Source organism: Prosopis cineraria, unplaced genomic scaffold (genome assembly GCF_029017545.1).
Source record: "Prosopis cineraria cultivar Desert tree isolate PC_DT_omini unplaced genomic scaffold, ASM2901754v1 PC7, whole genome shotgun sequence".
NCBI lineage: Eukaryota > Viridiplantae > Streptophyta > Magnoliopsida > Fabales > Fabaceae > Prosopis > Prosopis cineraria.
Genome location: NW_026555338.1, coordinates 36,174,642 through 36,199,312, shown reverse-complemented (window position 1 = coordinate 36,199,312; position 24,671 = coordinate 36,174,642). Strand labels below are relative to the sequence as shown.

The window sequence follows — 24,671 nt, the reverse complement described above, 5'->3', positions numbered from 1 at the left end:
CAACTCCACTCCTCATTATTTGATGACATAATCATGGCAGCTCGTCAGTCAAATAGACTTCAGCGACTCCGCACTCAAGTGCTTCAGGAACCAAGTTCTTATCCTAATTACCAAGTCATGGAAGGTGTCTTGTATTTCAAGAGTCGAGTGGTGGTGCCTCATGAGGATTCACACCTAGTCCAACGTATCTTGCAAGAATTCCATGCATCGATTATAGGAGGTCATGCCGGTGCATTTCGAACATTTCGCCGTTTAGCCGCTAATGTGTATTGGCCCACTATGCGAAGAGACGTTCAAGTCTTCGTAAAAGAATGTCTCACTTGTCAGCGTGCCAAAGTAGCTCAGATTTCTCCAGCTGGCCTTCTTTGCCCACTTCCAATTCCATCACAAATATGGGACTCCGTGGCAATGGATTTTATCACCTCTTTACCCCCTACACGTGGGTATACAGTAATCATGGTGATGATAGATCGCCTTTCTAAGTATGCACATTTTGCACCTTTGAGTGCCCATTACACTAGTAAACAAGTAGCTGAAGTATTTCTCTCCCATGTTATACGTCTGCATGGAATGCCACAGTCAATTGTATCCGATCGGGATAAAGTTTTCACAAGCTCCTTTTGGCGTGCCTTATGCCAGCTTCAAGGAATTCAGTTGCAAATGAGTTCAGCTTACCATCCAGAAACTGATGGCCAATCTGAAGCATTGAATCGTTGTGTCGAAATGTACTTGCGATGTTTTGTCCAGGAGTGTCCTAAGCGTTGGTTAGAACTGCTACCATGGGCTGAGTTTAGCTACAACACCTCTTTTCACTCGGCTATTGGCATGACACCCTTTAAGGCTGTCTATGGCCGTGAACCACCCTTATTAGTTCGTGGGTACACCTCAGCTGATACACCTCCGGACATACATGCTTTACTGCGTGAACGTGATTTACTCCTCACTACTCTCAAGCGTAATCTACAATGTGCCCAGAACCGTATGAAACGTTATGCAGACCGTCACCGTCGGGAGGATACATTTCAGGTTGGAGACTTTGTGTTGGTCAAGCTGCAACCATATCGTCAGCACTCTGTTGCATTACGGAAACATCAGAAGCTGGGTTTTAAATATTTTGGTCCCTTCAAGGTCATTGAGCGGATTGGTACTGTCGCTTATCGTCTTGAACTTCCTCCAAGTGCTCGAATTCACACAGTGTTCCATATCTCCTTGTTGAAACGATGTTATGGGGATGTCACCTCGACCTATGTACCACTTCCGTTGCTCGCAGATGTTGATGGCCCTCAAGTTCAACCTTTGGAAGTTTTACAAACGCGACAAGTTCAACACGGTGATTCTTCTGTCACGCAGGCGTTAATCCGCTGGGAGGGTATTTCTGAGCCTACGTGGGAGGATTTACAATCTTTCCTGCATAATTACCCTGCTTTTGACCTTGGGGACAAGGTCACGCTCGTTGGGGAGGGCAATGTCACGTCCACTATATCGAGTCAGCAGATGAGTGGTGAGCTGAACCATGACGTGGCGATACCCAATGACGGTCACACGGATTTGGCTGCTTTGCGTAGAAGCACTCGTCCAAGAACACTCACGTGGAAGTTACGAGAGGGGCAAGAGGGATAAAATGCATGTGCATGCAATGAGTGGAAAACAGTGTGTGATTGTAATTGGTCTCTCTCTCCTTTCTGTTATTCCTCCTCCTTTCTCTGGTAATTCTGTTCTGTTATCGTTTCCTTTTCTGAACTACACTTCTGCTGTATTGTTTTCTGATGAACTTCGCAATGCAATTTACTGATTAATACCAGAAGAATTTCCCATATTTTGTTGTATTCATTTTATTTCCTGAGATAAGGTGTGACACATTTCTTGCATTATTGCCTTTCTATCAGATATCTAGATTGAGGCGACTGACTTCCTCTTGACGATTGGGTGCGACGGCTGATTTACCTATATTTATATACAACTTTACTTTTCAGCTGGATGTTTATTGCCTCTCTACTACTATTAGACTAGCGCGTGTAACTTCTTGAAGATAGGGTACGGCTTGGCTGATTTGTGTTGGTTTTATCTTTGTCGAACCTCGAACGTGGAAGTTTTTCAATTTTCTTTATTTCATTACATTTAGTCGTGTTATGCATGCTTTTCTTGTACAGTCCTTCCCCTTCTCATAATACCTGTCTTTGGACTTTGATAGTACTTTTCTTTTAAATTACTTGGTTCGTTATCAAATGTTCTCCTATTTATTTATTTATTTATTTTTAAATTTTTGTAGGGCTCTTATGTCCTGAAGATGACAATGGAAGATGAGAAGGATGAGCAGTTAACTTGCATCAACTTCAATTTCAAAATCGGTTTTGGATCTACAGTGTCCAACATCTAAGTGTTCACGGTCTTCAGCAGGACTTGGGGGGCTGCTTCAACTTTGCATAATATTATTTTATTTGTTGAGTGTTTTGTTAAGCTGTGCATGTGTATCAACTCTGAGGACCCTTGCCAAGTGGTGGGGAAACATAATGAAGGCGATTAAGAACATTCCTGTCAATAATGTTTTTAACATGAATGCTTGCTTCAACGTGAATATGAAGCATTTTCTTACACTCAAAAACATATGATCTTAAGCAAGATGTAAAACAAGGCAATCAAATGTAAAATTTCCACGTTATTTCATGAACCTAACTTTGTTTATGTTTATAGTCAGTCTTAAGCTTGAGCAGTGGAGGAGGTGTTGTGTTAGGCTCTTAATACTCAATGTAAAACTTTATAGTCCATGCGTATTTAGTAAATTAGTAGATTAGGTTTAACAAAATGTATAAGTTAGGCAAATAATATATAACACAATCTTCATATATTTTTAATTGAAAGTTTATGCGCGTTCAGTTTATTAGTTGGCTAGGCTTAATAAAAAGTTTTTCAGGTTTATAAACAACATAAAGTTTGTATATAATATGATAAAGTTCATTTATTGATAATACAATACTCATTTATTTTACATGATTTGTGTAATTAAGCTGAACATTTGAAAAAGTTTTTCAAATTCATGAACAATAGAAAGTCTGTGTATAATATGAAAGTATCTATTTGTTAACAACACAATGTCTGTCCATCTCACATGGTTCGTGCTGTTAAGTTGAACGTTTGCAAAAAAATTTTAGAGTTATGAACAATAGAAAGTCTGTATATAACATAATTAAGTTTATTTATTAACAATATAATGTCTATACATTTTACATGGTCCATCTATTCAAGTTGAAGATTGTCAAATAACATGACAAGTTCTATATATTAATAACACAACGTCCTTTTATATAGCACACATGAACATCTGTGCAAGGTCCTTATAAATTCACAATATATTTTTATTAAATTTTTAGGAATAAATACATCACATTTGGATAATTTACAACTAAATTCACAATTGAATATTCAATATTGACAAGATAATGTTCATATTTTTATAACGTGTAACCCAATCTTTTGACTATCAAAAGATCAGAGGTTGAAGTTTTAGGAAATGCTACTGCACATTAAGATATAGAAGTCATCCTTCCTATAATCTAATTCATTGAGAGTTGTAATTAACTAATTCACAATAAAATATCCATAAATAACATCAAAAGGTCCATATATTTATAATACAAAGTATATCTATATGATACACATAAATATCTACAAAAGTTAATTGCAAAGTTTGCACAGCATAAATTTCGTAAGTGATAACATAAATTTTATAAATGAGATCTACACTAGAACATGTATATTTGCTGCAGTCTGTATCAAAAACAACAAAAAGCCCATAAATAACAACTTGTTTTCATTAAATGAACATGAACATGTACTTATTACTTGATAAAATTGATATGGCTTAAGCTCTCTCTATGTCTTCTTTTGACAAAATAAAGCTGTTTAGAAGCGGTAATGGGTTCACAATATGTAATAATTACATTAGCTTCTATGCCAAAATCAACACACCACTTGATCCATTCTTTTCACACTATGGCAAATCGTTTCAAGAAGCTAGTTAATGTGAGAGGGATGTAGTTGGCGAAACACCTGATCGTCCTATCCATAGCTATATGAATAATAGTGGATCGTCCACTCCTTTAAGCAAAAATGCTTCAAATGTGAGCTTGGGAAGGAGGAGAAAGAAGGAAGAGGGAGGAAGAAGAAGAGAGGGAACAAAGAAGCATGATGGGGAGGAAGATGAATTTGATTATTATATCAATGTCGGGAGAGGAAGAGAGAGAAGGAAGCTATTGTTTAGCATCTAGTTATTAGAGGGGCAAATTGGTCATTTCACTAAAAACATAATTGCAAATGAGGCATTTAGGGTCTCAAAATAATTTCACATTCTATTAAGCCTTGTCTGTAAATTTTTATTTTTGAGGGCCCTAAATGCGATTTTTCCTACTATAAATTTATCAATGAATTCCTTATGCTCTTGTTTATTTTAATATATTTTATCATTGGACAGGAAAAATTTAAAATTTATTACTTCTATCTCAAACAATTGATAAAATTGGAATTTTATTTTTATTATATATACATATTTTAATAATATATTTTATTAATATTTAATAAAAATAAAAAATAATAACATGTTTTATAAATACTCTCTCCATTAAAAAATGATATTTTTAATCAAATCTCACTCCTAATAAAGTAGTTACTTATCTTTAAACTAATTCTATCTTTTCATATTTACTTCTATTTAATAAATTATTTTATCCTAAAAAATATAAATTAATCTATTCACTTGGGGTGCTTTTTAAAAAAGAAGATAATGAGTATACTTTAAAAAACTCAAAATATCTTATATTTTTTAAATATTTAACCTTTTAAAAGATACCTTATATTTTTAAACGAAGGAGCAACTCATTCCTTTTTTACTTTCACATTCAATCAGTTTTGCTTTTGGTCGAAACTACCTTGTTTGTTCAAGATTGGTTTCAATGCTCATCACATGGTGCTCGTCATGTGATGAAATTTGGATCGTCTGGATTATCAAGATGGTCTAGATTTAAAATACTATTATATAATCTCTCCATTAAAAAATGTAAGGCATTTTTTGAAGAGTTGAATGTTTAAAATGTAAGGCATTTTTAATTTTTCGAGGTGTAATTATTACCTTTTTTTCAAAAGTATCTCTATTGATAGTAACTTTATATTTATTATAGTGTATTTAATAGGGATAAATATGAAAAGATAGGGTTAGTTTGAAAATAAGTAATTATTTTATTGGGGTGAGATTTGGTTAAAAATACTTTACATTTTGGACGAAGGGAGTATTTTTTTATTTTATATTTATTAAAATAAAAATTAATAAAAATTATAAAATAATTTTAATAATTTTTATTTTTAATCTGACTTAGATTTAATTTGGAGGTTCAATTAAAATTTTTATAAATGATCTATATTGACTATCTACATGTACTCTACACAATCTAGATTAACATTTGATTAAATTTGAATTGTACATAATACATTTGAATAATCAATATATATCAATTATAAAATTTTTAATATTAAATTAGCCTTTAAAATTAAATTTAAATCATATTAAAAATAAAAAATTTATTAAAATATAATAGTACTTTAAATTTCATCACAGTGCGCTGAGCACATAAACCAATTTTCATTTGTTCCAACCAGAACAACACTTTCAGCTGTACTCCCTTTAATCCTGTTTATAAGTCATTTCTACCAACCTTATCAACACCAATATAATAAAAGTACAAGGAATAAAAGTAAGTGAAACTTTAAACATAATCTTAACGTAAAAAACAAAAAGTAAGTCAATCATATAATATTATTTTTTTATTTTTTTCTCTCTTACTTTTTAAAAGTAATTTAAAGATTTTAATTTAAAATAAAATAATCTCATCAATAAATGATTTATAAAATAAATTAGATTATTTTTAAAAATAACTTATATACTGAATCCAATGAGTGTCGGTCTTTCTGTATTCCGTTGCCTGATATGTTGTGCAGTGTAGTCCTCAGAATCAAATAGGTCCCACCCTCTTTTTTTTCTTTTAGTTTTTTTTTTGGGGTAAAATTTTGCTACTGACTCTGATAATGCCGTTCCTCAAGGTGCTGTTAATTTTCCGTACAAATGTGATTAATCCATGCAAATCCTCTTATAACTGGCAGATGGTAATTTTGATCCTGCTTTTAACATAGATTATTAGTATCCACCCTTCTGATTAATGCGACACATAAAATCAGGGATGGATCCAGAACCAAGCCAATAGAGAAGCCAAAATGCAAAATTACGTTATCGTGAGGGCCAAAATTAATTTTAACATTTTTAACCAAAACAAAAGAACAGAAACTCCTGGCGTTTGGAGTTCTGCGTTGAGTATTGCATGATTTCAGCTAATTTTCACTTGATTTTGAATTTCCAAGGCTGACGATTTTTTATTTTAAATTCACACTATTCATGTATTTTTATTTATTAAAGAGATTGCATTGCATCGTATCACATTATATATTTTTATATTTTCTTATTAAATATATATATATATATAAATATTAATATATTTTTTATTCAACACTTATAAAATTTAGATATATATTATATCATTTAAATAAATTTTAATTTATCTAATCAATTTTTAGAAAAACATGGCATACAAATATTTGAGAAATTAAAAACAAAATAATTAATGTGTGTTTGGTTTTTAATTTATCAAAAGTTTATTTGTTGAAAGTTTATTTGACAAAAGTTATTTTAGTAAAAGTTAGTTGTTATAACAAAATTTGTATTTAAATATATTTTTTTAAAAGTTAGTTTGGTAAATTAAAATTTTTTTAGATTATGATAATAAAGTATGCTATTAAATGTATAGTTACTAAAAAAGACATTAATTTATGATGATTTATAATTATTATTATGTAAATATAATATATTTAAAATATTTAAAAAAATGTGATAAATATTTTAAATAACATAAAATTTGATCTATTATGTTAAAAACTTGATATCTAATTATTTATAATATTTTAATTTATAATTTTAAAAAAATGATAAAGATTTATAATTTTTATTATACATTAATATTAAAAATTAACATGATTAATTATTTAATTTATAATATTAAAAATTGATATCTAATTATGATTATTTAAATGATAATTATATTTTTAATGAATTAAATATTTTTTAAAATAAAAAAATAAGAAATTAAATTTAAAAAATATGATTAAATAATATTTTATTTTTTAAAAAGTATTGAATGGAGCTTTATTTTTTTTCACTTTTGAGCTCATTTTAAAAGTTCTTTTACTCTAAACAAATTTTTCAAACAGTTCTTTACATTTTAAGAGTGAAAAAATACTTTTGAAATGTGACTCTTGAAATATAAAAAGTTAATTTACATGCCTCACTTAACAGGCGCGTGCCACCGCAGAAAAAGGTCGGGCGGGGAACAGCATTTATTGCAGAATGTTGCCACCTTGTTCCAGGGGGATTGATGCCCGGTGGCTTGTTGTAACGCCCTTAAGAGTGGCAACGACGTGACAGTGCGTCCGAAGTGGGAGGGAGATTATTATAATGACATTAATTAATCAATCGAAGAAGTGACACATCTTAGCTATCAGCATCGCAGAGGACAAGAACCCCAAGGTGTCGCAGCCACACATGCTGATGCATCCAATTACCCAACCCTACCTCTTTGATTTAACATTTCAGATTCTGCACTTTTTTATCCTCTTCCCTCCTGCCAAATCATCAGTCACTCAAACCCCTTATCCTTCCACCAAAGCCAAAAAAAAAAAAAAAAAAATTCACCGCCCAAATGTAAAATGTAATTAATATAACATCTAAAAAACTATAATAAATTTCTGGGGAAAAAACCGCGACATGCAATATATTTTATAATTCATAAGTAACATAAATTATTTTTTACAAACGTCTATAAAATTATATTTTACATAGAAATTAATTAATATTTACAGGAATGTATCATTAATAATGAGTCATTAATTACGCACGTGTGTATACTACTAGACTTTTAACCACAAAAAAAAATAAGAAATCATAACTATGACTACATAAAAATATACATATAAAAAAGAAAAACAAGTAGGAGTTGCCACATGAAAAATATTATATTCTAGATTGCCCCGCATGATAAACTACACTATTCAAAAGTGGCTCACGGGGCAAATAAATCACCGCCTAGAAGATGCCCAACAGAGAAGAGAATTAGGGTTATGGGATGTTTTGTTGTTGTACCAGATGTACTGAGCAGCACAAGTGACGCAAAATGTCTCTCACATGTCTCCCTCTGAGTCAAGGATTCAGGACGATCGCAGACACGGACAACCACGACCCCATTCGATTCACCCCGCAACATAACCCTATACATATCATCCCTGTGTACATGCATTCCCCTTTAATTTCACCTTATCATTATTCATCATAGCCACCCCACTTCCCCTCAGTACTGTTCCCACCCACATCGCGCGTCACTTCACTATATGACCCAACCATTTTGCCCCGACCCAATTAGTCATGATATATAATTTCAACTATTTTACTCTTCTTTGGATCTCCACTACTCGTTCCTCATCAACCGCCTTATTACTTGATGTACATTACTGTTGAAATGCTCATTTAATTTGTTGCATGCGTTCTTCGATTGGCATAGTATGTACGTAAGCTTGTTAGATCCCGGAGTCTGAGTTGGGCATCAGTTTTCGTACAAGCCTGTGGTCTTCTTTCCTCCGTGTGAATGTAATTTCATCCGAAGTTTTTAATAGCGAGCATTGATTTGTGCCTGGAAAAAATTTGTAAATGAAGTTTTTGGCAGAAGGCAGAGCGCGTACTTGTTAAAAATTTTATGCAGGCTGGAATTGGCTGCATCGTTGTTGCTTGCGGTGTCAGTATATTGTTCTGCGTCATTATTCTTTTACTATTTTCCTAGTAGTGCTAGTTGTAATAATCGCAATAATATGATTGATTCATAGCCATTTTGCATCAGAAAAGAAACTTTCGGCAAGGAGTCTTTCTTTTCTTGTTAGTTTTACTTTTGTAGGAGAAGCTGGTCAGAACATATTGCTATGCGAAACCCACTTCCTTACGCGCAACGGGAATTGAAATGCGCAAGCCGCGATGTGACTTGTGAGGATGAGAGGGCTAGAGATGACGTCCTTAATTAATTTCCTATGTGTAAACAAGAAAATTCGATCCAACTAATTAATTTCAGACGTTGCTTGGCAGAAAGGTCTGTAAATTATTCAGATAAAACAAAAGGAAATATTACTGACGAGGAGAGTCGTTTCAGGAACGCATTGCTCGCTTAAGTTCAACATGTAATAAATGCAATCACAAGAGTAGAAATTGTCTCATGACAAGTTGAAGACGCAATACAAATATATATAGATGGTATCAAACATGTGGGCGAGGCTGATCGATCGAGGTTTCCAGAAGAGTAGTCTCCCCTATCCACTTGTATATATGACTGGGAAATTTGATCAACCTCATCACTTTCTACTGATTCAGGTCTAGCATATGAAATTCTAGCTGATACTTACATGCTTCCATTTTGATGTCATCGTCAATATAGGCCATTAGATTTTTGAGTTCCCTCTTCCTGGTCCAACTTTGCTTGCTTGTTGCCATCCAGCTTTAATCCAATGTGAATATGGGGAAAATGTGCCCACTGCATGATTATTCCACACAATCACAAAAGCAACACATTAAAGAATTTAATAGGATACTTTATGATACGTATTATTCCCTCCAAAACATAATATTAAGTTATTTTTTAAAAATTTTATTTAGTCCAAATATAGGGTGTTGAATAAGTGTTATATATATATATATATATTTTTCAATTACACCCTTATTTTATTAAGTAATTAATGATTGTATTTTAAATAAGTCAAATGTTATGTTTATTACACTTAAGGATATAATTGAAAAAAAAATGTAATAATTTTTAGAAAATCAAATTCACATAGTCAATAAGAGGTGTAAACTCAACCGGTCATATATTGATTTAACTAAAGCGTGGTTTAAATATCATTTTTCTTATTCACTTCAAATCTTGTCCCTTGTTTTTTTATGCCTAATTGATCAAAGGAAGCATGCAATGAAATCACGAGTTTAACAGATCATGTAAAACATTATTTCATATTATTTACTATAATTTAAAAATGTGCAACATTGATTGGAAGTTGAGTTGACTTATAACTATATAATATACAATCATGCGTGAACATGCATCAATAAAACACCATTCATGGCGCATTTCTATAGTTTGGGTTTGATTTCATTTAGAAAAGAAATCTTTTTGATGCATTGTATTGCTAGTTACTGGAACGCCACAAATCCCATATGGGAAATACTTGCTGCATAAATCTGTCAAGAAATCAGAGAGACTTTTGAAATTTTATACCCGAAAAAAAATAAGACTGGGGGAAAGACGATTTAAATTACCCTTTGAAAAGACAGAACAGAGTTATTTGAACGGATAATTAAGATTCAGAATAATAAAAAAACATTTTTTTATAACATAAAAAATTAACTATTTGAAAGGAATCACGAGCATCACCCAAATATATATATATATATATATATCATACCAAATGCAGAGAAAAAGGATAAAAAAAGATAAGCGGCTTTCGAGCAACGGTCTTAATTTATGATTATAATATACGAACAATTTATTGAGCATAGAAACATATAGAGAGTGCAATCAAGTTAAACTTAGGTTTGATGCTTTTTTACCTACGGATCGCATCAAATAAAGTGCTTATTCCAAATTACTCCTTTGACCAACCCCAAATGATATGTCACTTATATCATTTGAGTTGTATTTTCGATCGTATCTCTATGACAACGTTTGGTGATAATAATGTATTATTTTGGCCTAAGCTCTGATCCCCCCCCCCAATTTTTTTTAAGAAATTTTTTGAGTTTTTTTCTCTTATCCTGATATATAGCCTATATATCCGCAAACTATGGCTTTGTAATATCTGCATGTGCATTTTGATATCGTCTAATCGATGAGGTATAATTAACCTAAACATGGATATGGAAATTTCTTACATTAATGGCTGGGATTTTGAACTTCCACCTTCCCCAAAAGAAATTGGGTAGACAGAGTTGTCTTCTTCTTAGGGGCCAGGAAAAAGTAGACTAAGACTAATAATCGCTCTCTCACACACATATACACACGAGAGACAATCTCCATATGGGCTGTTTATTATTCTACACTTTTGACATGTCTGATAAGTTTTTGCCTGTAAAAAAATTTGTCTACTAAGTTAATTAACTCGGGCATTTAAATCATATCATTGATTAATCAAGTAAACAATTTCACCATGTAGTCAGTTTAACCATGGAATATGTGGTCTTAATAAAAGCGCGAGCAAAAATGGAAGCAGCTAGCTGGCAATTAATTAATAAGAACTCACGTTTTTGGCCGCGGTGCTAAACGCCTCCCTGTGGCTGACATCGGGGTTACTAGCCTTAATCCTCTGGATTTCCTCCCTTCGACGAAACAAGTCACAAATAAGAACTAGCTACCCAGGCATTATGCGAATAAGGTCATAAACAGTGCAATACATGTTTAATTAAAACGGTGATAAGAAAGCTTAAATACTTACTTGATGAACCTGTTATAAGCAGAAGGAACTCGTTGTCTCTTCTCAGGGGCTGCAATATTCGTGAGATTATTTTAATTCAGAATTATTATACTAATTGTGCCTTCATAGAAAGTTATGCCATTGATCATGAACAAAAAAAATTAGTCGAATATGACACACAGATGGGAGAATCACTCGGAAACGTGAGGAGTTTCAGGTCAAGTGCATGACTGATCACATATAGATGAACTGCCGAGCAGTGAAACTGGTAATTGAAAACCGTGGTTGTGTGTGTGTTCCCAAGACGATTTATTTGATAATCATTGGCATTTCATAGTTTGTATATATCCAAGGCTCGTTTATTTGCTCTCCCAGCAAGCTAGCTAGCTATTTAGCAAACATTTCTTGTCGTGATTGTCCAAGCCACTTCTGGAAAGCTCTATGATAAAGATTGGACCATATATGATCACTTTACCTGAGCTGTTAATATTAACTGAAAAATGAATTCAGATAAGCTCGCATATGATATGTTCTAGGGCACAGCACCGTGCTATCAATTAAATAGGATGGGTCAATTTCTTTACGTAAGGTCACCATCTAAGAGGGGGCCATATAAATTGAAGAAAATAAATTAAAATAGGGTGCCCAATATAGGTACTGTTGTACAAAGAAAAGTTTGATACTCAGACATGAATGACCACTCTCATGAAAAACTCGTTTTATGACAAGTGGCCTCAATGATAAGGTCGTTGTGCTTGCTCATATATTAACTTCTGCCAGTTGTGTATTGCATCCAAGTCTTTCCTTTTTCGGTCTTAAAACTCAGTGTATTACAAGAAGTTCGCATTGTTGTTCATTTAAACTTCGACACAGAAGTAACAATATAATTTCATTCATCATGAGAAACCAAAAGCTATATAGAAAGGAGAGAACGCTCGAGAGTCACTTACGACGAATGGGAGGAATCCTATGTTGTTCATGCTCTGCAGACTCAAATGCAGAAAATTTACTGCTTTTTGAAGATGATCCCACCTCTCTGTTGCATGATTCTTGTTTCTGTAACTAATCAAGAACCAAACTTTGGTATCATCCAATTGAACACTTATACACTAAGGCATACATATATTTATTATTTATATATAGCCGGGGCTGAGCATTTTGCTCGGGGAGTTCGAATCAATGGAAGTAAAGATATCAACGAAGAAACAATCTCATATATATATATATATATATATTACACGCGTGTGTGTGAAAGGCGGATGCGCACACTCAGACGATCAAGAAGGAAGCGGTGAAATACCTGAAGTTCTTGAGGAGGGAATGTTTGGAGAGATGCTCCCATGTTAACTGACAGTAAATTAGCACAGTGCCCACATCGAACCGTCACTATGTTAAAGAAACTGCTGCATGGAACACTTACCTGCCAACACCCATTTATCAATACAGAGCAAACAAATTAAGCTATCATCTCAATGTATAATTAGAAACCAATAACCGTAACAGTTTATCGATTTCTGTGCTGCATACATATAGGAGGATTATCAAGAACTTCTGCTATCATCTAGTCCCAGCAAACATATTAAGAATGAAAAGTTTCAAAAACCCTTTATCATTGGAATCTCTTCTAGCTAGCTAGTGATAATTACAGTGCTGCAAATTTCATCACATTTGTTAATTTGAAATCAGCAATCACTATATATCTGTTTTGTAGAGCAAGGTTAAGACAGGAGCACTCGGAGAAATAATAAAGTTTTCACACAACCGTCATGCAAGAACCAGAAATTCAATAAACCGATGAAAATCAAAGTATAGAAGACAAGAAACAGAAGGAAAAAGCATGAGAGGGAAGTGAGAGAAGTAAGGTTTTGTCTTTTACAGCGCGAGGCCTATTTTTATGGGGCGTCCATATCCAGCTAGCTAGCTAGCTCAGTAGTCAGTGTGAATTCAATGTACATGTTAATTTGGAGCAAGCTCATCAGGAACTGACATGGGTAAATTAAAAGCGAGCACTCTCACAATGTCCCCTTGTTCTGGGTACGCATGACTTTTTGGCTGACACTGCAAGGCAAGATGATAAAAGATAGAAATTGTAAGCTCATAGCAAGGAGGAAAGAGAGAAAGAGAAAGAGAGAGAGAGAAAGAGGTGAAAATGACATGACTGGAACAGATACCATAAGGGCCACGATGATCCAACAACATTAACCCACTCCATCACTGCTTTCGAGAAGATGTAGCTGGACTAGCTATGAATAAAGAAGCGCTTTGATGATGGTGAAGGTGAATCAGATTAATCTCGATGCTCTTTTTGCAGTGATTTGAGATCTGCATTTGTGTAGGAGAGAAAGAAAGAGGATGCTTTCTCAAAAGGGGTAATCTCACCAGAGATCTCTAGTTGAAAGGAGATTAAAAGAAAGCATATTCTGGTTTGGCCTGGAATGGCTGGCTTTATAGAAAGAAAGCCAAACACTGCCCTCTGTACTTAAAGGAAGCAACAATTCTGAAACTGCGAAAAACTTTGATGTTATACGATCATTGAAAAAGAGATGCTTCACTGGCAAATCATGACCAACAGAAATACTTATTGCCCACTACCGCCCAATCGATGGCTCATGACACAAAGGAACGAAATAGGCTGAGGAGAGAGAAATCGTATACCGCATGTCATCACATGGATTTGCATACGGATTCCAATGTCTGAGCTGAGCGTAGACACAAGTACGGCAGAATTAACCAAAAAAAAAAGAAAAAAAAAACTGATAAACTAAAGCAGCGAGGCTGTAGGCTTTGCAATATATGACTGAGATCTTGCATATGATGCCATATGCTTCTGCAAATTAAATAAAAGAGGGTTAAGGAGGCTGAAATACTTTCATATTGGAAGAACCCTAGAACACGAGGGTAGCACTAGCATTCAAATTTCCTTTTCTTTTTTTTTTTTTAAGTAAGAAATTTGAGTGCTAGGGGCTTCTGCTTTTGTGTTCGTCTATTATTATATTAATAAATATATATTGGAATTGTTTTCTTCTTCGATGAAAACATCCACAAGTGATATTCTTCAAGCTACTGTGACTATACATAATATATGATTTCCCTTTAACCAAAGTCTCTCCCCAGCGGCCAGATGAAGTTCTTGGCATTACTGAGCTCATGAACCAAAGTGCAAAACCCAGTTTAAATTTCTCATAAAATATAAGAAAGGAATAATAGAACTCTCTGGTCTAAACTCCATGGGAGTAGCCAAGAAAGTGACTTGAGTGATGGATTCGATTTCCAAGGGAAAGTGAAGCACAACAGCGCCCACAGGCTTTGCTTTGCATAAAAATTGGGGTAACAGTTGCGCGTTGCAACAACTCAGTATTTCTCATCCGTTCATAATCATAAACATTCTGATCATCAGGTCTGCTGAGCCCATGAATTTAGCTTTTATAAATTTGGGTAACCTCAAAGCATCAGCTTTTCCTTTATTTACTTGCTCTCTGGCGATCTTGGTATAAAGGAAAAGGTATAAAATCTGGATTGCCAAATTAGCTGATGAAAGGCAAAGCAAGGCAAAAAGCTTAAGATAAATGAGGAAAAGAAAGAGATAAACAGAATTCAAGGGTATACCGCTAGGATGGTGTTGCAGAAGTTGCAGTGAACATAACAAACACGTTCGGTTGCCATCATATCCATTGACATTTTTTTTTTTAAATTGTGTGACGTTGTCCTCTGTGCGTGTATGATGAGCAGCTTAGTAGATTGATAGGCAGATCACGGGGGAGAATTCCTTTCCCCAAAGAAAAGTGAGCAGGATCAAGAATTTACAGAGAAGACGCAGAACAAATACAAATAAAGATATAAGAAAATGATTCTTTAATGAGGGGGGAAAAGAGAGGAACTTTATTTGATGAGGAGAGAGAAAGAGAGAAGTGACAAAAATCTCAAAGGCCAGGATGGACTAGTCTGGTCGGGAAAACCAGTGAAGGTGAAGTGAAGCGGGGTTAATGGTGTATTTGGTTTGGTTTAATTTTATGGCATTTAACTGGTGGGGTACGTGCGCGTGTGGGTGAAAGACAAAGAAGAAGAGAGTGGGCGAAGATGAAGAGCCATGATCGAAAGAATGAGTGGGTGGGAGTGACCCATCTCCCTGACTATTCTGGCCTCGTGTGTAGCGGACGAGGGGGGCGGGATATTAATACTTGGAATGTTGAGAGAGAGAGAGAGAGCGCTTTTAGTTATCAAGTTTTTATATATGGGGATCACTTCGTTTGAATTTGTGCCCTTCCAAGAACCAGCTTATACGAAAGGCAGTTCATGGTTTGCTGGTATTATTTGGCTAGTTTTAGTCACCGCCTTGCATACACATGCCTTTTTGATAAGATACAATCCAATCCTGCTCAAGATAAGGCCAAACATGAAATCTCACATTTTTAATGTTTACAAGTTTTAAGGAGGAATAACTGGTGAAAGGAGAGGAGAATCTTGTTTGTACCTCGTTATTCCAGATATCTCCTCAGTAATTTTGAGATTTGGTCAATTATTTGTGCTTTTAAAAAAGCCTATGTTTTTGTTTCTGAGGGACAGTGTGTCTACCTGCAATGTGACGCCTCTCCTTTACCAGGAGAGCTCCTTTACTCTCCTTTTCGCTTCCTTTGTACCACCAAAAAAATGGTATACTAGAAAAGCTGCCTTCTATTTATTTTTACTCCAAAAAAAGTGTTCAAAAAAGTTATGCTCTCCGCTCATATTTAACTCAAGCTTTTGAAATATAAACTAATTGTCCTTCTTTCATATATTCTGAATTTGTACCACATAATATATTGGCCCCTCTGTTGGTCAAAAAATATATATGTTGGCCCGTCGTATTAATCAATAGATGGGGGGACACAATTTTCTCATATAAGTGTTGCCCCTAGTATGAAAGGAAACACAATTTGAAAATATATATTTATTCGTTAAAAAATGTAAGGTATTTTTAATTAAATCTCAACTTTCAATAAAGTAGTTACCTACTTTTTAACTAACCCTATCTTTTCATATTTACTTATATTAAACACTCTACAATAAATATAAAGTCATTATTAATAGGGGTACTTTTGAAAAAAAAAAGCAATAATTACACCTCAAAAAACTAAAAATACCTTATATTTTTAAATATCCAACTCCTCAAAAAATGTCTTACATTTTTTAACGGAGTGAGTACATTTTTGGATCGTTTTTATTGGAGTAATTAATTAAATAGTACTTCTTCCCATCTTATATCATAAGATCTTTCTCCATAGTCTTTAATACAAGACTTTATCTAAAATATTAATGTTTTTCCTAAATTTACTTTCCCTTGAAATTTTATAATTACTCATAGGTAACTAATTAACAACCTTCTCTAATAACTAGCGAAGTTCATTGAGAGTAATTTTGGAATTTTAAAGGAATTGACTGATTTAATTTGACTTCATTAGTACACACACACACACACTCTAAAGATGAATCAAGTGACATAATTAATTTTAAAACTGTGCCTACATAAATTATTTTTTACAAAATGTATGAATTTTCAGGCTTGTTTAGGTTTAATTTCCATCAAAAGTCCATTCAATCTATAAATGATTACTTCTTTTAAATGAACCTTTGGGGAATGTAAGTTAAAAACCAAACATGCACTGCAGATGATGAAAGAGCAAACGGGCGAATTGACCAGTGGGGGGATCGGAAAACAAGTAGGTTCGAAATTAAGACGTGAAAATCGAGCAATTGAAGAGCTGTAGTAAATGTTGATTACGTAAAAATTAAGTCAACACAAGAAAAGAGTACTAAAGGTTTACTAAACCATGACGCTTAAAGGGACTGGAAATAGCAAACAACGGAAATTAAGTTTTTGTCCATTTCCGCATATGGAGGAGCATCCATCGCGCCCTTTACTGTTACTCAGTGATGACTGATGAGACATCCTCCTTTATAACAATGTATTCCCTTCTCACGTGGGATTCCTCATTATGAGGAAGCATGTAGGTTTTGATTTTCTTTTCCTTTCCTCTGTAGTTTACACTCATCAGGGTTACAAGAACTTATCAGAAGCAAGAGGCAAATCCATAATCCAACAGGTCTTGTGATAAAGCCATGATACTGTGAAGCCACTGCACAGGCAGCACAGCCACCTCCATCTGTCACGTTTAGTACGGTTACTTTGACAAATATCTTTGGAAGCATACACTGGATAAAATTAGACAGAAATTATTGCAAGGTGGTTGGAAAAGATGAAAGATGATACATGACAAAATTGAGACAAATTTAAGTATGGGAAGGATGATCATCAGTACATCTTGTTCTATCCTCATGTATATATATTATTCTTTTATTTTTTTATTTAGAAAATTATAGTTACATTCTATAACAAGTACATTAATTCAGCTTATAATTTAATGTAATGTATTGATTTTCTGGTTTGCAAGACATTATATATATATATAATTTTACATTTACAAGAATTCTCATTTTTATGTGATGAGATTTTTGAAGAATAATACTTGAAAAAAAAGGATCATTTTCATTGTTAAAAAGCCGAAGAGCGTGCTTAACAAGGGTGGGCAAGCCGCTCGGTGTACTTACTAGCGACCAATCAATTTGGACGAGCTGGTTAATGGGAACAAACGAACATGCCGAGAAAAATGGGCTAGCTCGTCTCTAAAAAGAATGCGCAGGACATGCTGCGGGCAAGCCTGTTCTTACTCTCGCGTGTATTTATTTTCTTTTTTAATGTTAATATCCAGATAGTCCAAATATCTTTTTGCAAAATAATAATAATAATAATAATAATAAGTGTGGTGTTTTGTTTCTTTAATTATTTTGCCTCCGCCGACTACCTCTTAACCTTTGTTTCTTCAAGAAACCGTGAATGCCTCTTTCCCTCCTTTGATCCTCCCTTACATATTCTTTGTTGTTGCCGCTCAGAACTCTTCCAGAAGCTCGCATGTCGCCGTTAGCTTTTACACAGGCGAGTCCATATAGGACAGGCTATGTGCATGCAGCTCATTGAGCTAGCCTGACCCGGCTTGTGCTCACCGTATGCTTGGTTGCTCGAAATTTAAAGATAGACGAATATTGTTGTAAGAGGTTAATTGTTTAATTTTCCTTCTCTCTTTTCCACTATTTGTCTTTTTATCAGGTTTTCGGTCCATCCTAACCCCAGCAAGAAAGGACCACCACCAGGATGAGTGGAGACATGGGAGGATAGGGTCACCCCCGTCCTTTCCCATCCCATGAACAATTCTACTGCTGCTAGTTAGCATTTAGGCAAATAACTCTGAACAAATATTTATTTGTGTATATATATCTGAATTATCTTCAAAGTTATTAAGCCTAAGGAATAGAATTCTGAAACGTAGAGACTATAGAGGCACTTAATTGTTTATGTACGTGTATGAGCAGGGCACGATGTGGAAGAGATAAAGCAGAACCAAAGGATATAGACCAAAAGATAAAGATGAAATGAGCTTTTGAGCCATGAAACTTTATTTTCTCCTCCTTTCTTTTCTTTTCTTTTTTGTTTCTTTGATACCGGGAGCTTCGATGTTGTTAAATGGCGATCACAAATTCACATTACAGACTCCATCTGCAAATAGTGCTGCGAGCTATAAATCAGTACATATATATATATATATATATGTATATGTATGCGTACACCCGAATGAGAACTACTGTGTTGTTGAAGATGCTCCTGACTATCGGAATCGATCAGTGATAAGGTGATTAGGGATGGGTTGGAGAGTTGGATCTAAAAGTGGCAACTTCCTTAAGAATTTTACCGCGATTTGATGTTTCGCACATTAAAACCCTAAAATTTCTTCATGCGCTTACCGCGCCGCCATGAGTTTCAGATTTCCGAGTCGTCTCCGAAAGGATCAGTTTCGGTGCCCACAATCTGTACTGTAAAGATTTTAACATCTAAATTTAAAGTTTTTATTTTTATTTTTATTTTATATTTATTAAAATAAAAATGAATAATTTTTTATTAAATTTTTTATAATTAATTTTCACAATACATATTTAATTTAAATAGTTTACTTTAATATTAAAATTGTTTCTAATTTTTATAAATTTAAATGTACTCTAAAAAATACAATTTTATAAATTTTTATTTTAACATACAACATTAGAGATATAGATAATTAATCTTCAATCTGGTCCTTTCAAAAAAAAATATTTTTTTAAAAAGTTATGAGTTAAAAATTTTAAATATTAACTATCAAGAGTAAATATGTATGTTAATTTATAAGAATTTTAATATTAAATTTAGATCAACCAAATTAAATCTATATTTTTCAGATTAATAATAAAATAGATTTATTAAAATTTTTATAAATTTTTATTTTAATAAATATCACCTTTGAACTTATCGATAATAATCACTGAAGATGAGCTGCCTTTTTGTTTGGTTTGTGAGTGCATTTTCTCTCTCTGCACTCGAATTATGATCTAAGGACACAGAAAAAGACCAGTTTTTTGGCCGACAAAATATCCTGTCAAGACAAATTCCACTTAATTACAAGACCAATCATTTCATTTTCTGAGAGAATTAGTATAAGTTGTAATTAAACTTTAAAAAAGAAACTCTTGTCAAAAATTAAATGGATTTAGAAAATTAAGACTCATCTGCCCAAAAAACAAAAAGAAAGAAATTAAGACTCAGGTTGAAACATATAATAAAAGTTAAGAATTAGATGATAATTTAAATCTTAAATTAATAGATCTAGAGACGACTTAATTTTAAACTTATATTTCATACATTTTGAATCCCTGACAATTATAATCATGGCAATATGAACTCTACTGTTAATTTGAAATTGACGCCATTACTTTAATTCCTCCCTCTCTTCCTCTGTGTGTCCCAAATTGCTCCGTCCTCCCTCTATTCCTCTGCTTTAACCCCTCTCTCTAATTTAACTCCTATATTTATTTTTTCCTTGTGATCTCTCCCATCAAGTCAGCTCGAATCCTTACTGATTGAGAAAAACCTTTAGATTTTGCTGACGCCCCTATTCCGGCCAGTAACAACCAGCCAACTCACATTCTACATGCACGACATCCCCAGTGGGTTGAACCCGACGCTGGCGATGGAGCTGGTTTTCCAGTGACTAACATGAACCTTCTTCCAGCTGGGACGTCAATGACAGTTTTTTATGATGAATTCAAGTGAAGGACACGAGTTATATTAGTTGTAGGTGGGGAGACAAAGCATGTGTTAAACAAAGTGGAAGCAATGGATGAGGCAGACTATGTATGTAACTTCAGTGTAGTTGGAGGGAACGGATTGCCGGAGACGGTGGAGAAAATAACATAGATTTGAGTAGAAGTTAGAGGAAGGACCCCTGGGGAAGGTCACCGTCACTTACTTCACCAAAAGCGACGCTCCTCCCAATGAGCTCGATGTCCTCGACATGCTTGATGAATTTCAGAATTTATACGGAGACCTCCTCATGTTGAATTCATGACTTGCAAGTGTTGAAGATTTCGTTGCCAGAAGGAGTAGAGCGAGAGGAGACAGAGACGAAAAGAGAGGGAGGAGCGATGCAGAGAGGGGGAGAGACAATGTTTGGGTTCACACTAGCGAATATTTCATTAAAATTAATGGGAGGGGTCATGCTATTTTAAGTTTAATTATTCAAATTCAAAATGTATTAAATTCAAATTCAAAATTCAAATTCTCCTTAGACCCTTAGTTTAATGTCTATGTTGTCATTTAATCCTAAAATTAAAGGACCATGCACAAGTTAAGATATAAAAAATAGAATATAAACACTACTAGAAAAAACCATATTAGTGACGGCCAAATCCGTCACTAATAGCCAAATCCGTCACTAATACAGTAATAGTGACGGACATATCGGTTACTAGATGGTCGCTAATATAGCGTCACTAATTTTAAGTGACGGATAGTCATCCGTCACTAATTAGTGACAGATTAATCGGTCACTAAATTAATCATATCCGTCACTAATATTTCTTAATAGTGACGGGCATATCCATCACTAAAATAAAATGTCCGTCACAAATATGTATTTATAGTGACCAAACTGGACGTCACTAAAGTTGATATATCCATCACTAATTAGTAACCAACATAGTCCGTCACTGATTAGTGACACATATAGTTCGTCACTAATTAGTGATTACAATGTTCGTCACTAATCAGTGAAGACACAGGTTGTCACTAATTTGTCACTGATTCAGTATTTTCCTATATATATACGTGCACATTATTTTCTCATTCATTATTAACAAAATACCTATTAAAATAAAAATATTAGCAACAATCAATATAAAAAAAGCTTTTGATATTAGATTGATATTAATATTGAAAGTCTCTCAAAACAGTCACAAGTTAAAGTAGAGACTAATCAAAAAAAGTGTCTTACAAGTACAAAATAAAGCATTTAGTTGAATAAGAACAAAGATCAATTATCTTTGTTTGCAGCTGAGGTGGATCCTATAGATGGATCAACATTTTGTGGAGTCTCCAACAAGGATGAGACAATCCATGAGTAGCTATTAGTTGCTGTACAACCACTTGCAATTCATGCAATTCCTTTTCAAGTGCTTCCTTTTTCTTTACCTCTTCTTGTATTTTAAGTTCCATTTGTTGTATGTAGTCCTGACTAGGGGGAGGTGCATGGCTGAAGCTTGTGAAGATGCAACATAAATGTTAGTAGCCTCTGATCCAAGACCATATATTCTTCCTTTTTTGGGACCACCAACAACTTTTGTCCAAATTGACATCTCTTGCTCATTGCTCAAATTCTCCAAGGCATGGCTGTCAATAGCTCCAACATCTGACATATCATCTAGAGACTCTTTCATCTCACTTTGAAACTATCCTAAAAATAAAATACTCTTAATGATATATTAATAAAATTCAGACATTTATTAACAAAGCACAAAAAAAAATCTTGAAAATAAACTTGAGCTCATAGAAAGGAATTACATTTCTAGATCAGACCAAACAAGACCACAAATCCTCCGTTAAACTAAGCAACACAAATTGAAGCAATATATATTTATGGAGTTGGTTAGTTGAATTTAGAGTTGACATGTTTGAAATTTTCTAATACAATACTCTTACCCATATTGCTTTTGATTTCTTGTCAACAAAGGCTTCAGAATTTGATTTCTTGTGAGTCATCAAGAACACTTGAGATGGACGAGCTTCACCCCCTGTCTCTTCCTCCTACATACATGCAAATATGTCAAACAAGTAGGTTTAATTGTAAAATTTGTAAGGAACTTAGTAGAATTAATACATATTTTCTCTTATGCTCTGAAGATGTTATTGATCCTCCAGAGTGGCATGATGGGCCAAGTCCATCCTTACTGCTCAACCTATTCTTTGATTATTAGTCTCAGATTTCTTTAGATACTTGGGATCTGTCCAAATTTGCTGAAGTTCCTTCCAGTTATCTTCACTCATCCAAGTAGGTGATATTCCCTTTTCCTTGAATGTCTTCCTTGCATTATAAAGGACAGTTTTCAAGCAACCTCGACCAATAGACTTCTCATAAAGTCCATGTATCTCATTATCAAACCTGTCCTCCCAATATATACTTTCTAAGATACAAAGACAAAATTGAACAAATTAGGATAAACTTGAATAACCAAGATTTTCAACTAAATAGTAATTTGCATGACTTTGAAAAGAACTTAAATAATAATAATAATAATGTTTACCTTGAACTCTCCAAACCAACGTTGCTTAACCTCAAATGGTGTTTTATCCCAAGTAATCCATGGTCCTCCAAAAAACTTCTTTATTATACATGACAATATACGCACAGCATTATGAGGATGATACCTATGAAATGAACAAAATTTAGATTTAATATCAAAATAATAAAGAAACAGATACTAGAAAAACTTATCAATTTTATTTATACGATGTATTATTTGGTTCTAAGTATATGCGCCCATCTGCAAACTTTCGATATGAGACTTTATTTTTTTTGTCTATTTGACTTGATTTGTTGAGTCTCATTGGAAGTGGATATATCATTTTCAATATGTGTCTCATTTTCAGTATTAGCCTCTTGTTGAATTGCATGATCAGTTGGTGGTTCCTCAATGGATGCTTCCTCCATAGGTGCATGTTGTACAATGGGTTCTTGCTCTGTGGATGCATTCTCTATAGGTGCTTGCTCTATGTCAGTACCACCTCTAACATTTTGCTGATGAATGCTTACACTTCTTGATACTCCAAATGATCTATGTTTTGCTTTACCCCTTGGCATCCCTGTAATTTATAGATAGAAAAATTTCAAAATGAAGAAAAATAATACTAATAAGCAAGTTAAAATTATAATAACAATAATTCAATAAAAATGTCATAATGATCAAATGCAATAAAATAATGCTAACATTTACAAACCTAAGCTTCATCTTCCTTTTCAGTATTTGATTCATCACTTTCAATACTATCACTCTCACTAAGTTCATCTTCCTCTTCAGTTTGAAATTCCTCATTTTCAAGCTCATCTTCCTCATCTAACTTTTCTAGTTCATCAACATCATTTGTTTCATACTGTAATCTCATCTCATTTTCTTGTATTTCAAGTTCTTCAGCTACCCCTTCACAAAGATTATTAATTGCATCCATGCTTGTGTCATATGGCAATCCCATATCATCTTCTTGGAAGGCTACTTCTGGTGCATTTATCATACTCCTTGCTTTTATTTTACAAACAGCCCACCAATCAGCCCTCTCCCTCTTCTTACTAGCATATTCTCCAAAATAAACTTGTTGAGCTTGTTGAGCAAGTGCAAATGGTTCATACTTTGAAAATCATTTTCTCTTATTGATCTCAACTAGGCCATAACGACTATGAACCTTGCACCCCCATTTAATTGGGGATCAAACCAATCACACTTAAACAATACCGCTCTAGTTTTCTTAGAGGTTGGATTAGAATATTGCAATTCTATCACTTCTTCCAACAAACCATAATAGTCATATTCAAACTCATTATAATTTGTTCCCTTAATGCACAATCCACAGTTCATGGTAGATTTTGATGAGTTGTAAGCACGTGTGTGAAACCGATATCCATTGACAAAAT

At 33.8% G+C, this 24,671-nt stretch overlaps 1 protein-coding gene across 2 annotated transcripts; it reads right to left on the bottom strand.

The window, feature by feature from the left end:
• Positions 1 to 9,242: 9,242 nt before the first annotated feature.
• On the bottom strand, positions 9,243 to 15,647 carry LOC129315345 (putative axial regulator YABBY 2). Of its 2 annotated transcripts, none has more exons than XM_054958978.1 (6): positions 15,199 to 15,647; positions 12,893 to 13,012; positions 12,543 to 12,648; positions 11,614 to 11,662; positions 11,422 to 11,497; positions 9,243 to 9,662 (listed from the first exon to the last, which is right to left on the bottom strand). In XM_054958978.1, exons 1-6 carry the CDS (start codon positions 15,268 to 15,270, stop codon positions 9,558 to 9,560), a joined length of 528 nt encoding a protein of 175 aa, XP_054814953.1. In that variant the 5' UTR covers positions 15,271 to 15,647; the 3' UTR covers positions 9,243 to 9,557. The 2 variants fall into 2 exon arrangements, with proteins under 2 accessions (XP_054814953.1, XP_054814952.1); XM_054958977.1 differs by having other exon boundaries at positions 12,543 to 12,654; positions 15,199 to 15,630.
• Between the last annotated feature and the right edge of the window lie 9,024 nt (positions 15,648 to 24,671).

Bases quoted from the DNA above. Each gene is read 5' to 3' on its own strand.
- LOC129315345 (XM_054958977.1), bottom strand. From the start codon at position 15,270: ATGTCAATGGATATGATGGCAACCGAACGTGTTTGTTATGTTCACTGC. The intron at 11,663-12,542 runs GTAAGTGACTCT...CGAATATTGCAG, and splicing joins TAGGATTCCTCCCATTCGTC to CCCCTGAGAAGAGACAACGA. The intron at 11,498-11,613 runs GTAAGTATTTAA...GTTTCGTCGAAG, and splicing joins GCTTATAACAGGTTCATCAA to GGAGGAAATCCAGAGGATTA.